The sequence below is a fragment of the Epinephelus moara genome, chromosome 18 (genome assembly GCF_006386435.1).
Source record: "Epinephelus moara isolate mb chromosome 18, YSFRI_EMoa_1.0, whole genome shotgun sequence".
Lineage (NCBI taxonomy): Eukaryota > Metazoa > Chordata > Actinopteri > Perciformes > Serranidae > Epinephelus > Epinephelus moara.
This window is the reverse complement of record NC_065523.1, coordinates 24,499,514-24,514,549: the sequence shown is the minus strand read 5'-3', so window position 1 is coordinate 24,514,549 and position 15,036 is coordinate 24,499,514. Positions and strand designations below refer to the sequence as shown.

Genomic DNA, 15,036 nt, shown 5'->3' with positions numbered 1-15,036 from the left:
ATTTATGTTCTCATTCAGTCTGGGATGAGCCGGGTGAAACCCTGGGAAGTGGAGTCCAGAAAAGAGCTAACAGGTGATCAAGTTCAGTGTCCTTTTTCCCCCTAGTCAACATTGTGATTCAATGACATGATTCTCCAGTCAGAGTCTCAGTCTTTGTCTCAGGACTCTTCAGTGCCTAAAATGGAATAGTGACTTTTCCTAGGTGGGGCTACGGCACTGTACGTAACTCTGTATACTTTGGCCATTTTTCACTTCTTAAACATTTGGAAGTATTTGAAAGTATTTCTCCTGTCACAGAAACTGAAAGTGAAGTTTGTGTTTTGGATGTTATTATCACACTGTTGGTGATGTGTCCTTGTTTTTATTCTAGTACTCTGCACAGATTTGACACCTGACCGCCCACCCACCTGCTCTTATCCAACAACTCTCTGAAGCTCAGTCCGCCACATGGCACGACACAGCATGAAGGTCATTTTTAGGTTCATGAAATATACACAAATTCACAAATATGTAGGATATTACTACAGACCTAACTGTATTCTTATGTCACTTTGCTACGAGCTGGTCTGACTAGCTAGAATCTGGTGGGTGCATCTCTGGTGGTTGACCAGCCAACCTGGTTAAGTAGCCTTCTGGCTAGCAGTGTTGCCAGGTTGTACCGAACAGTCAATATTAGCCGAAAAGAAAATTATTTAAAAAAAATGTCTGCACTATGACGAACCAGGCCAAACTTTTGTCAACCCAGCAAATTCATTTATTCCATCCTAAAGCTGCCCAGTGGGGTGGAAAATCACCCGATCTGGCAACATTTATTGGAAAAATTGTCTGCCCCAGATGCAGCTGTTTTTGACATGTCAATGATACGACCACCAGGAAATCCTTTTATATTACACATATTGCCATCAGGCAGAGAAACGTACGCCCCTGCACACAGAGACAAAGACTATTTTTCATAATATATATCGCATGAAATAACTTTTTTTTTAAATTATTGTTTTAATTATCTTTTGCCCTCAGTTTATTGAATACAAAACAGACATCTGAAGAACATGATATTAGTTACAATACAACTGAGAACATGGCTGCCATGTCAAATAGTTGGGCAACAGTGCCTTAAATGATACTTAACTGTGTGAAACTGTTTTCAACTTACTTGAGCAGGAGAAACAACTGTTTCTGGATTTGTTGTGTTTTGTTCCCCCTAGTAACAAAAGAAAATAGTTGCAAATCAATAATAGTTAAAGTTGCTGTACGTCACTCTGGAGGAAGATAGTTGATCGTTGAGTCTCATTCCCAGGTCGTCAAACACAGACACTTTAGGTTGGTAGTTGGACTGAACAACGAACCCAAAGTGCCAGTATTTAACGCTCTGGGAATGAGACTCAGCGATCAACTATCTTCCTCCAGAGTGACGTACAGCACCTTTAGGAAATGTTTCATTCTCTTTAATGTAATTGTTATTTTTAATGTTATTGAGATTTTTGTATTATTTATTTAATTGTCTTTACAGTGCAGAACATTACCTTTAACAACTCTAGTCTCTTCTTGAATTTTGCCTTGGGTCCCTGTTTTGGGATCAAGGCAGCGATTTCTTCATCACCAAGACAGTAAAGACTTTCCGTGTCAATGCCTTCATCTGTCATCAAAAAATATTCATTTGAAACAAAGTCATGCAAAACCAAAACTAATTTCAAATTGCTGCAGAAATATATGATATGAGAAGGGAAATAGGTGTGAGCATTACAGCCACACAGTGCTGATAGCCTGGTTGTATGATTGTATTGATTGTATATTATCTTGGTGAAGATTTTCAGTCATCCAGGTCATGGTAATCTTAAGTGCTATATCGTACGCAACTGGACTTGCATTAGTTTCTTAAAGACCTTTCACCCTAGAGAGTCGACTCTGTAAGGGTTCACACCCACACAGAGTTTAAAGCTCAGCTGCCACTTGCCGCCTGCTCGTCAGCAGAGAAAAACAGATGAGACGAAACATAGCGATGTAACAGTGAGGAGGAGAGAACACAGGAGGCACAGAGCACCCATGGCCCAGGTAGCTCCCCCATCTTTCTAGGCTGCTGTGACAGATACACTGCAACATGGCCCCCCGTGGGTGAGGGGCTTGGGTGCAAATCCCAGAGAGGGCTTTGCATCAGCAGAAAGCCTTTGCTTGGGAGACAGAGAATATAGTGATTGTGCTTGTGAAAGCTGTCACAGTTGCTGGGATTAGCCTTCAGGCAGCCATCCCTTCCTGCCATGAAAGTTTTGGCAACAGACCAGTCTTTGCCTCCCTCTCCTGAAAGGGTTCTTGCAGGGGATCAGGAGGCAACACCTCCCCGCAATGGCACATGCCATTGGTGCTCAAAGCCCTGGTGAAGGATCCTTTCGAGCCTCTAGAGCGCTCCTCTCTGAAGACATTGTCATTCAAGACAGCTTTGCTGCTTGCGTTGACCTCAGCTAAGAGAGTGTGTGAACTAACCACCCAATTGATGCACCAAAGTTGCTCGCTGCTTTGTGGTGACAGCAATGGGGCTTCTCAGACCAAATCCCTCATTTGTTCCCAAGAACATAAGAAGTTTGTTCAGGTTGAGAGTAATGTGGTTGGATGCTTTTTGTGCTTCACCCTATGAGGGGGACAGGGTGGCAAAATTCCATCTGCTCTGCCCATTTCATGTGTTGGCATGTTATGTTGATCACACAGCCCCAATAAGATGCACTAACAGCTGTTTGTGTGCTTTGGTGATGGTGTGGCCAGTAAGGCCCTATCCAAGAAATACCTTGCAGGATGGCTTTGTAAGTACATCTCCCAAACCTACAGGCAGGGATACTCCCACTGGGATGGATGCACACTCCATAAGTGGTGTGACAGTGTTGGCCACCTTGTTCAGCAGAGTGAGTATCGAGGACATATACAGCAGTGTTGTTCTTTATGCCCTGTCCATTCATACGATTCTATCTCTTGGACATGTCAGGCTCCTTTTCGTGGTCTGTGCTCGCTGGAACGACACAGGACTGGTGAAAAGGGTTGGGTGTATGTCAGCTGTGTTGCACTTGACTCCCCTCTGAGTGTGATATCTTCATGTTCCTTGATGACCCTTGAAATGTGGTGTGCAGGGTGTCTGTTGCTTATCTTTCGACCCCTGCAAGGTTAGGCCAAGGCTTGACCCAGTTAGGTTGCTCACCACTTGGGTTGGCTGGGCTCCCTACTTCTTCGCTGTGGCCGCCTAGGTTACAAAGAGGTGGCCTGGCTACAGTAACTAACCTTTAGCTGGTCAGGATCAGTGAAGCTGGGTCGATGTTATGTCACAATAGGGCGTTCATTCAGCAGGCTCCACCCACTATAGCCCAAGACTTCAGTAAGGGTAGAGCATGTGTGAGAAAGAATGAAGGTTACGATATTGTAACCTTAGTTCTATTAGCACAGGCAGAGCCCTCTACCTTGGGGCCACTGCTCGATGAAGAGGGTGTAGGATGTTTGACAGCAGGTGCACCACCTATTATATACTGTGTTCAGGTAGGCATGTCCTACGCAAGCTTGAGATTAGTGATTAGTTAGAGTAATAGTAATATTAATCATAAAATGTACAAGATCTTTAGTCATACTGGCTTTTACTTTCTAAACACAGACAAGAATTGTCAGGATTTGTCAACACTGATCACTCCCTTTGTCTTAACACTGTAGCCCCTTTTACACTGCCAGATTTTCTGCGAATGTTGGGACGTTTTGCCGGCAAGCTGCGAGCATTCATACACACAGAGGCGGATTGGCGAGTTGATCCGAGGTGCCCAATTTTCCGCCTCATAGGGTAGTCATATTGGCGGAACCCTTTTAGTTTAAACAGACCAAGGCGGCCTTCCGCAACGGGAGGGGCTATTGATGACTTGTGGGAGGAGCTGTTGATGACGCTACAGGTGCGACCCACTGGCGGTGGATAAACAGGAAACAGCTGATAACAGGAATTAGCGAGCAGCTAGTAGCAAGCGGGAAACGCAAACCTGACAGACACTGTAAAGATGAGCCAAGCGGGAAACGCAAACCTGACAGACACTGTAAAGATGAGCAACTGGGGAGACAAGGAATTGTGTCTTCCTTGCCCTCGCAAACAAAGAGGCCATTAACTGTCAGATGACGGGGACGGTGAAGAACGGGCCGACTTAATCACAAGAGAGTTGCCGAAGGACTGACTAGCCGCGGCTTCCCTCCCACGTCACTGTTTACGTCACACGCTGAGCTACACGTTTTGTTACTTGCTCACGCCCCCCATTGCCCCATAAAAGGTGCATTCTGTATAAACAAAAGTAGGTATTTTGCCGCACTCCCCGATTTTGCTTTTATACTGCCAATGCTGAAAGAAGACTGATTGGGCTTTCCTGCAAATTTGTACAATTCCTGTTTTAAAAAGAGCTAATGACTGTCAATGAGAAGTCGGCACTGTGCTGCAGAAACATTTTTTATGTCTGTATTAGTAGATACCAACATTGTATAATATTTGTGCCCAACACAGAAGCATGGAAAGACATTTCAGTATTACCTCGAAATGTTTCTATCCACTCACTGAGACCCCATTCAGTTAATTTGTTCCGAACAAAATCATCCATGACCAAGAACAGCAACTGTAAGGTAAAGAGAAATAAACAAAAAATTATGTTTTGATCAACCATTACTGCTTGGCATTTTGGAAACAGTTACAATCAATTATAGTTCATTAAAGGAAAAGAAGGGGTCATGAGACTGATAATGGCATTCTGACAAGTGTCCTCAGCAAATATTTGGTGGAAAGTTACATCACAAATAACTGACCATCTGTCGTTTCTTTCTACTAGAGTCTGCTCTGCTTTTCACTTACCTGTCCACACATTTCAAACAGACATTTATTTACAGCACCATTAGCTTGTTGTAAATGTTAATATGTGAAAAGAAATCCAACCTTAACTAGAAAAGTTCACTCAGTAGAGTGCAGATCTCCGCCAGCCACCTGGGCTGATCGCTGCCACTAAAGACAATTGTTGTAATTCCAGCAGACACAGTGCAGAGTGTTTCAGAAGCTCCCAGAAAAAGAAACATGCCCCTAGTCTGTTTTTGACAGAGCCACGGTGTAACGACCAGAAACCCGGTAGGACTCAACAGCACGACTCAGAGGCAGGGATAACGTCCAAAATAATCCAACAATTTAATAGCAGCAAAAAGGTCCGGTACACAGAAGATCAATCCAATATCAGCAACCAAAACAGACAAGGAGTGGGCTAAAGGCAGAATCACTAGACTCTAAACACTAGAAAACTGACACGAGGAAAATTAATGCTGGAACGCTCGATACAAGGACAAAGGTGATCTGGCACAGAGGGAGAGGAAGACAAAGACTAAATACACACAAGTAGAGGAAGTAATGAGACACAGGTGTAATGAATTAGGGTGGGGCAGGTAATCACAGAAGCGGGAAACACACTGGGGCAGGAAGTGAAGCATCTGCAATGACAAGACGTGAGTATCACCAAAATAAAACAGGAAATGAACATAATAACCTGGGGGTATTCCAGAATGCGGGTTTAGTGAAAACTCTGAGTGTGTTAACCCTGAAATGAGGGAAACTCTGGGTTTTCAGTTCCAGTCAGAGAGGTGAGTCAAACTCTGAGTCAATCACCATGGCAACTGACTCTGAGAACCTAACCTGCTTGCTGGCAGGTTTTCTTTAAGAAACCCTGAGTTCACCCTGTCTCCTCCCTACTGCCGAGCCTGAAACAAGCTGATAGACAGACATGGGTTGTCCGTATGTAGAAAATCTGATCGATATCGAGGCAGAATTAATTTGCAATGCTGAGGATCTTCAGACCCCATTTAGGTGTGCTGTCATTCCCCAATGACTATCTAATGACTTTAGTTGTTATTTTATCTCAGACATGTTAGGATGTTACATACCTTGACATGTTTCGGCGGAAACTTCCACCTTACTCAGAAGTGTCACTTGGTGGAGGTTGTGACGCGTCTTTATCAGCTGATCTGTCAATCAGCCGATATTAGGGACGCTCCAGGACGCTGCTCCAGGTGTGGGAGAGCATGTATGCTCCCTTGTCTCTGTTCATCGTCCCTGGGCCCCGCTTCCTTATTTCAATGGCCTCCCTGATCCAGTGCCAGTATTTGCTGTCCTCGGTGCGTATGACTCTGGCTTTGTCCCAGTCCATAAGATGATTTTCCCATTTTCCCTTTTCTTTTATTGATCTTGTTTGTCTTATTTTTGTCTCCTTCTCACATTCCTTTTGATGTTCTTTTTTACGTGTGCTGAAGCTCCTCCCTGTCTCCCCAATGTATGTTTTATTGCATGATTGGCATGGTATCTCGTATATGGTGTTGCATTTATTGTTTTGTTTGATCTCGTCTTTTGGGTGTACCAGAATTTGCTGTAGTTTTGTGTCTGATTTGACCGGTGTGTTTACGTTGTGTTTCCTCATAGTTCAACAAGAAACTTATGGACTGGGACAAGGCCAGAGCACGTCCGCGGTGTGTCAGATTTGATATGTGTGGCAGGTAAATGATTAAGTCTAATGAAAAACGGTACCGTTCAAACATTGGGGGTTCAATGCCCCCTATACTGAGTTTTTCCATGGAAAGAGCTTTCTTCTTGCGTCATCTACCTTGGTGCAGGTGGTGGTTCTATCAAAGAGAACTATGATAAACCTCTCAATAATGCTCATTGCATCATCTGGGATCTCCTTTGGTCAACTTGCCAGCGTCAGTAGTGCATCTGTCAGTTCTAGCAGCAACTTCCATGTTGACCATGCTGCCTTCTTTCCATGTGCAGCAAAGCTGGATATGGTGTCACAGCCTGTCAAAGCATGGAACATTGGAAGGGCACATGACATCTCTGGTCCGAGACATGCAGCCATTTGGTGGGCTGTGTGTTCTATTCCAGTATATTAAGCTATAAATGTACCAAATTTGGCGTTTTTATCGCAAAAATGAACATTTTTTTATGCCACCCAATTTATTAGTTTGTTAGCAGAATTATACAAAAACTGTTAAATGTTAAATTAATGGACTAGTGCATTCGAACTTACGAGTTGACTCAGGCAGCAATTTTCTCCCATGCTGCCTCTCTCGCCTTGGCAGCTTTAGCGGTGTTACTTTTTTTTAATGAAATATATGGTCATATTCGCTGTAGGCATTCATGAGCACCTCCGATTCCACAGGTGTAAAATAAGTTGATCGCTTTTTCTTTCCGGTTGCCACGGTGAATCGAGGTATCAGGGCTCCATTGAAGATGGCTTTTTATTGTGGATGTGCACGCGCTTAACTCACGGTGTACCTACTCAGAATTGATTGAACTAATTTAAATCAGCTGTTCTGGAACCGGATACTCAGAGTTTCCCATCTCAGGGTAAGTCAACTCAGAGTTCAGGATTAGACCCAGAGTTTGTCGAACCTCCTACCTGGAATACCCCTCTGAACTGACTGAAAAACTGAAAACATAACCTTAACGTGCAGGCCGAGACCTCACACATGGCATGTTGCACAGAGCTCAGTGAGTTCTCCTGCTAACAGGCACCGTATGTGAAATATAGATAGAGTGTAGTTATAAGGACGAATGTCTTTTTAATAACTTAAAGTCATGTGCAAGTCATAACTGGACGTTTAACGGTAACTTTGTCTTACTGTCTTTGGGCTACAGCACAACAAAGTAGGACGTAACAACAAAAACACAACTGAAAAAGACAACAACAAAAACATTTCACAAATCACTTCCTGTCTTGTGGTAGAAGCACTAACACCAAGGAAAAATGACCAAATCAGAGCACTTTAATTTCCACTGTTAAAAGTAGTTGCAGACAATGACAGGTTGTCTGAAATACTGCATATAAATATTTGTGTTAAGATATTTTTTATCACAATAAAACCCATTTGAATCTTTAGTGCAGATACACTGACAGATCTGGTGGCTTACATGCTCCTGTGGGAATAATCACAATTTAAAAAATAATGACTTAACAAATTTTAGTTATGGTATCTTAGATAATATGTTGGTTTTTAAATATGTAGGTCATCACTTTGAATAGAAGCCTCATTAAAATGCAGCAGTATCCCACCACGTTAAATATTAAATCTATAGTGAATGAATGTCTGGGCTATGGAAACAAAATAGTGACAAAACAGCACACTAGGCTACTACATAGTATTTAACAGTTAAACTTAGTCTCTCAGTAATATATTTAGCTGTGAATGTAATGCATTGAGGTTAGCGTACTTACATCTGGACTGTTCCTCTTTAATGCACATATATGACTCCTCTGATACTTGATCTAACATGGGCACTTTGTTTGTGTAGTCAGCACCCCTCATTATCATACTCTCCTCTCTGCCCACAGAACAGGTTCAGCAGGATAAATTCATATGTGGAGATGTGCTGCAGAAACTTGTCATGAACTCATCAGTGTTTAAAAGGCAGTGATGATACAAGTATTTGTAAAAGTAAAAGTATCAATACCACAACATAAAAATCCTTCTTCAGTAAAAGCATGAAAGTTTTATTAGTGAAATCCAGTGTTTCAGGCCATTGACTGGCATATTATTATAGATGACATTAATACAGCCTATTGTTAATACTGATGCATGAAAACTCTTTTGCCTTAAGGGACCTTTTTTCTATAAGTGACATATTTTATGGATCATTCATGATATATTCAGTGCATAACAACAACAGTACAGAATAACTGATAAACTGTATAATTAACCTAAATAATGAATGTGATAACTGCAGAAAGTTTGTGTAAAAAGAGCAAAGTGGATGAATTTTTAACAGATAATTTCCTTTGCACATTACATCAGAGATAAGATTTCCTAGTGGTTTTAGGAACTATTTATGTATTTTTACAAATTCAATGTTTTCTTCTTCTTGACACTTGGCCAGTGTTCTATTAGCTTCTTGGTTTTTGTGTATTTAGCAGAGTTTAGGCTCTGTGAACTGGCATATAGCTTGCATTCAGGTCTTCAGGAGTCCTTATCTTGTGAAATGGGGCCCCACACAGCTATAGATTTATGATGATCTTTAAATATGAAAAATATTGAACTATGCGCTATTATAACTCATTGTACCTCCAAATATCTTAAAGGCTCCAGAGCACTTTTTAAGAATGCAATGCAACGTTCTACTTACTGTGTACTTCTCCTTTTACTCCAAAGGAAAACACTGTATTACTACACTTCCATGACACATAAAGCTGCGGCTTGTGGTCCCAAAAAGCCACTTGAAAACAAGAGGTGACCGCACCTTCTCAGTAGCTGCCCCTAGGCTATGAAATGTCCTGCCTGCCCATGTCAAAATGGCCCCCACTGTAGAATCTTTTAAGTCCCGCCTCAAGACCCACTTGTTTTCCTTGGCTTTTGATTCTGGTTGACGAGTAGACCAACCTGTCTCTGTGTCTTTTATCCCTTGAGCTGGCGCTGTACTGTCTGTATCGCTTCTGTATCTATGACCTGTATATTTCGTATGTGTATTTCTGTATAGTCCTACGTGGATATTCAGTATATTCTTATGTGGATTTCTATATATTTCTGTATATGCTTATGTGTAGTTTTGTGCAGCACTTTGGCAACTTTGTGTTTTTGAAAAGTGCAATATAAATAAATTGGACTGGACTGGACTGGACTGGACTGGATATGAAGAGGAGCGGGCTTTTGATGAGCTTGTCCTGAGCTCTGGATAAGGTGACTTGAGGTGAATGGGGTGGAGGAGGGTGTGACGACTCCACCTAAAATAACAGCTGACAGGAGCAGAGAGGAGAACAGAGTTAAAGTTTGGCAGCAACAACATGAATGACTGAAGGGGATCGTGGCAAAGTTTGATTTGATGCCTCTTGATGAAACCATCTAAGCAGCCGAGCTCTGCTGGCCATTGAGAGGACACTGGTCAAGTCCCTGGAAAAGACGCCTAGTTGGTACGACAGGGTCACAGATCATTTTCTTGAAAAGGAACGGAGGGTAGAATTTACGTATAAATAAACGGACACATTTTATGATGTAGGCCGAAAATGAGCTTCCCCTCCTTGAAAGACCAGCAGCCGCCAATAGCGTCAGAGCGGTGTTTTTCTCCTCTCCGATGACGTGGAGAATGCAGCAGCACCGGTTAGCACACTGGAAGATTGCAGAGCTTGTTCAACCTGACTTGCAAGTGTAATGGCAGAGTCCAGAGTCAATGACTTTTCCAGTAAAAGTTTCTCTCGTACTGCTGGTGCACAAGCCTTTTCAACAAGCTGATCCCTCAGCATCTCTTCTTCCATGTTAGCATAAGCACACGTAGCCGCTAATTCCCTCAGCGCTGCAATATACTGAGGCACCGTCTCATCAGCGCGTTGAGCCCTCTGTCTGAACTGATGGCGAGCCATGACAGTATTAACTTTTGGTACAAACTGACCTTCCAAAGCCGCCATGGCTTCAGCATACGTAGTGCCAGTGTCCAGTAAGGTGTAGGACAAACGTTGTCCTTCTGTGCCGAGAGCATGAATTAGCAGAGCCCTCCATCTATCGTCGCCAATTGTTATGTGTAAAGGTGGTAGCAAGTAGAATAAGCACCGAGGCAGTACTCCTTTTAGCTGGCTTTATTAGCAACCAGGCTAACACACATGCTCTGTGCAGGATCAACGTCAAGTACACACACACACTCTTCTTCTACGCTCTCTCTCTCTCTCTCTGTAGCTGTTTACAACAGGCCACACTTAGGCTTACTATGCCACCTAGTGGCGGACACAACAGAGTGGGAAACAAAAAGTGACGCTGATAATGAACGTGCAGAATTACACAATCTTTACACACTGACATGCTCTGTTTCACAAACACCAAAGGCCCGTTTCCACCGCAGGAACTTCGGGGTAATTATACGGGGCTGTGGCCGTTGGTGCGTGTCTCCACCGCAGGAACCACCCCCGAAGGACAGAGTTCCGGAACTTTTACAGGGGCTAAACAAGTCCCTGCCTCAGAGTGGGGACTCAGAACAGCCCCGAGAAACTCCTGGCTGGGGCTTGGGGATTACTTGGTGCTGATTGGATATACTCAAGGCGCGATGTGACGTTTTGTAAATAACAACATGTTATGTAGTTTAGCTAGGCAAACCGTTAGCTGTTAGCGGTGTCTGTAACTCAATAAACGGTCCGTGAATTTTTTTTTTTTCCAGCGGATATCTTAGTTACAACATGATTGAGCTAGCAAAACAGTTTTGTGTTGCTATGTGTTATTTATTCAGTTTTGGGAAATCACGATGTCTAGAAAGCATCAGCTGACAGGGACAGCTAACAGCTGGTCAAAATGGCTGCGCAACGATTACGTCACATACACAGCCCGGTAACTTCACAGGAACCTTCCTCCTACTCCGCCCTCTCAGTGGAGACACGGCTATGGCAAGCCGTTTTAACATTTAATCGCTAGACTGGATATTCATTACTGATATCTGCAACATAATTTTGCCGAGTCAAAACTCTTATTCAAGATATCCCTAATTAGATTTTGCCTAGTCAAAACTCTAATTACAGATATCTGTAATTAGATTTTGACTAGTCAAAACTGAATTACAGATATCTGTAATTCAGTTTTGACTAGTAAGATTCAAACTATTTTTGCCATTCATGTGTATGGGGTTTGTCATCTGCAATTGTTATTGCGGATATCTGCAACTGAATTGTGGATATCTGTAATTACAGTTTGAGATATCTACAATTTAATTTTGACTAGTCATAATTCAAGTTCAAGATATCTTTAATTATCATCAATTGAAGATATCTACATGGTCCTTTCTAGATATCTTAAATTGAGTTTCAGATAGTTAGAATGACGTTGTAGATATCTTGAATTTGAATTATGACTAGTCAAAATGACGTTGTAGATATCCGCAACTTAATTATTACTAGTCAAAATGACCTTGTAGATATCTGTAACTGAATTATGACTAGTCAGAATGACATTGTAGATATCTTAAACTGGAATTATAGATAGTCATAATGTAATTGTAGATATCTATGATGACAAACCCCATACACATGAATGGCAAAAATAGTTTGAATCTTACTAGTCAAAACTGAATTACAGGTATCTGTAACTGTAGTTTTGACTAGTCAGAATGACATTATAGATATCTGTAATTCAGTTTTGATTAGTCAAAATGACGTTACAGATATCTGTAATTCAGTTTTGACTAGTCAGAATGACGTTACAGATATCTTAAATTAAAATTCATACTAGTCACAATGACATTACTACTAGTCAAAATTACGTTATAGATATCTATAATGGTAATTCCAGATAGTCAAACTTAGTGATTAAATGTTAAAATGGCTTGCCATACACGGCGGTTGAGAGGGCCAGGCGAGAGGACGTTCCTGTAGTAGTTCCTGCCCCCCAAATAGTACCAGGAACTTCTTCAGTGGAAACGGGCCTCAAGACTATTATAATGTCTAACGTACTGTGGTATAATTTACCAAAGGACAATATATTTACAACAACTACTTGGACACCAGATAGATAGCATTTGTGGTGTCTGTTACTGTAAGAGCTTGGGTACTGTAATGTAGATTTATGTCAGGAAACTTAGCTTTAGGTAAGAACTTTTAGAGTTTTCAGTTAGAGGATTTAGACAAGAACAATGTTGGAAAATCTGTTGTTTATCTTACAGTCAAAATTAATGATAATATAAACAACAACAAAGAAGTCAAACTACATGTGGCATTCACAAAATGAAACTTTATTGAGATGTATTGGACAGTATACCATATCACACACATTTATGCATTTAAAATCAATGTAGATTAAAACAGAGCAATTGTTGAGTAAATAACAAAAAGCCAAATATGCCAGTTTATTACTGTAATCTAGACTAGTTCTCTCTACTTCCTGTATATGAATGAAGACATACACAAGTCATTATTTTGCAGTAAACAACAGTTTTGTCCTTGAACATGAAAGAAAAACATCAGGATCACTCTTTGAAAAGTCTGTGTCAGATCTAACTCACAGTATGTATTGTAAAGAAGGTTCAAGGTTAAAGTGAGACACCCAAAAAAGTAATTAAAATTTCATCACGCTGGTCTCAATCGATCAAAGTGAAACAAATAAAATAAAAACGTGTTAAACAAAAAAAAAAACATGCACATATTCAAAACCAAGAAAAAAAAGTTTAATTAAACTCGCACCATAAAAACCACTATCGTCCCGTTTCCACCAAACACTTTCAGTATAGTATCTTTGGAACCAAAGTAACCCTTCAGACATGGTACCTAGACCCTAGAGTGTTCACCGCAAACAGTACTCTTTCATGTTACACAGAGGAAAGTCTGCACTTCATTTCTCGACCACAGAACGGGACTTCACGCTGACATTTTCAGAACAAAATAAAACAGGCTGCAGTGAGAGCTCAGGGGTTTAGTGTTGCTGGAGTCAACAGGAAGGATGCTCCCCCTTTCCCTCCAGCTCTTCTTCCATCCCCTCCATCCTTCCCACATCAGTTGATTGTCAGACTGGTGTGCTGATTGCAGATGACGTTCAGGTGTGCAGTGAGTGGGAGAGTGTGAGAGGACGAGCGGGGAGGAAAACAAGCAAACAGACCAAACCAAAAGACACCAAGCACACGTCACTCAAACAAAGAAATAACACCCCAAACACACACAGGCAGGGGTCACAGTGGAGAGGTTGTGACACTGTGAACGTTTGACTGTAAGGGAGGATACTGTAAAGATTTTTACAACCACATTTCAAGCAGTGAGACTTTCAACAGATGTATGTGCAACAGGGTACAAATTAGAATAACAAGAAGAGCACTCATAGGCACCTTGTTAACTGACACATTTATTCGTGTATTACAGTCATCCTCAGTGTATTTTAAATCCAAAAGTCTGGCACACATCTTAAGAGCAATCATTACAAGGACAGAAGCTAAACTGACATGTCTTCCTGTACAATAGAATCTTTGGAAATGAACAGCACCCAGACTGTGTAGACATCTTTTTCTCTATTTTCCAAAATGAGGACCACAAGCAACATTTTTTAATAACAATGTTAATGTCTAAAAAGGCACAAACCTTGAGCTTTAAGGTAGAAAATAATTAATATGTATTACTATAGGACAACACTTGATCTAAAGTTCAAACTGTCTTACTTACTGCTGGTGAAACGGGCTCTGTGTCTGTACGACCAGAAGGTGTAACATCGGGCCTCCACCCAACCACACCTGCTCCAGGTAAATGTGAGAGGTGAAAATCATAGCAGTTTGGTTGAGGCTGATTGCCTCAGTCATTGTGGGGAGGGTTACCTCTAACAAAGTTACAAAGGTATGGTGAGACATGTCATAAAACTTGCTGGCACACAGCATCAACAGCAGCTTACTCACCGTGCACACACCCAAACTCACACAGAAAGAATTCAACCGTCTGTCCCAAAGAGGAGCTAACCTCAAGGCATACTAGTCAGCCAAAGAAGTGAAAAATGGTTTGTTAAGAGAAATAGAATCAACAAATTCAAATGATGCCTGCTCTTATTTACAGTGTTTTCGTGTCCCTGTGTTGTTGTTTTTTTTCTTGCATCAGTCAGAGGCACTTTGCTAACATATATTAGCATAACACATACCTGCCATTCCCACTAATCTTAAAAAAGAAACACACCTCTATTGAGCCTGTTTGAACCTGAACAGCAATTAATATTACTGTCACCTGATGGCATGTGAATGTTTAAGAAAAACAGACAACACTATAAACAAGCACACTGTTAACCCTGCATACACCTGTTCATAGAGGGATCCTTTATCAGCACTTTGGGAGTGCACTGACTGATGAGAGGGAAACAAAAAGTGACGCTGATAATGACCGTGCAGAATTACACATTCTTTACACACTGACATGCTCTGTTTCACAATCACCAAGACTATGTGAACAAGCCTATAATAATGTCTAACGTACTGTGGTATAATTTACCAAAGGACAATATATTTACAACAACTACTTGGACACCAGATAGATAGCATTTGTGGTGTCTGTTACTGTAAGAGCTTGGGTACTGTAATGTAGATTT

The 15,036-nt window shown here is 41.5% G+C and overlaps 1 protein-coding gene across 1 annotated transcript in view; it reads right to left on the bottom strand.

Annotated features, from left to right (window-relative positions):
• LOC126406154 (nuclear GTPase SLIP-GC-like) overlaps positions 1-10,607 on the bottom strand; it is an 82,058-nt gene extending 71,451 nt beyond the window's left edge. The window contains exons 1-4 of the mRNA XM_050070331.1: positions 9,146-10,607; positions 4,532-4,613; positions 1,524-1,636; positions 1,154-1,201 (exon numbers count right to left, since the gene is read on the bottom strand). Coding sequence (XP_049926288.1) covers positions 1,154-1,201; positions 1,524-1,636; positions 4,532-4,598 — 228 coding nt within the window. The 5' untranslated portion in view covers positions 4,599-4,613; positions 9,146-10,607. The remainder of the gene's footprint in view (positions 1-1,153; positions 1,202-1,523; positions 1,637-4,531; positions 4,614-9,145) is intronic.
• Between the last annotated feature and the right edge of the window lie 4,429 nt (positions 10,608-15,036).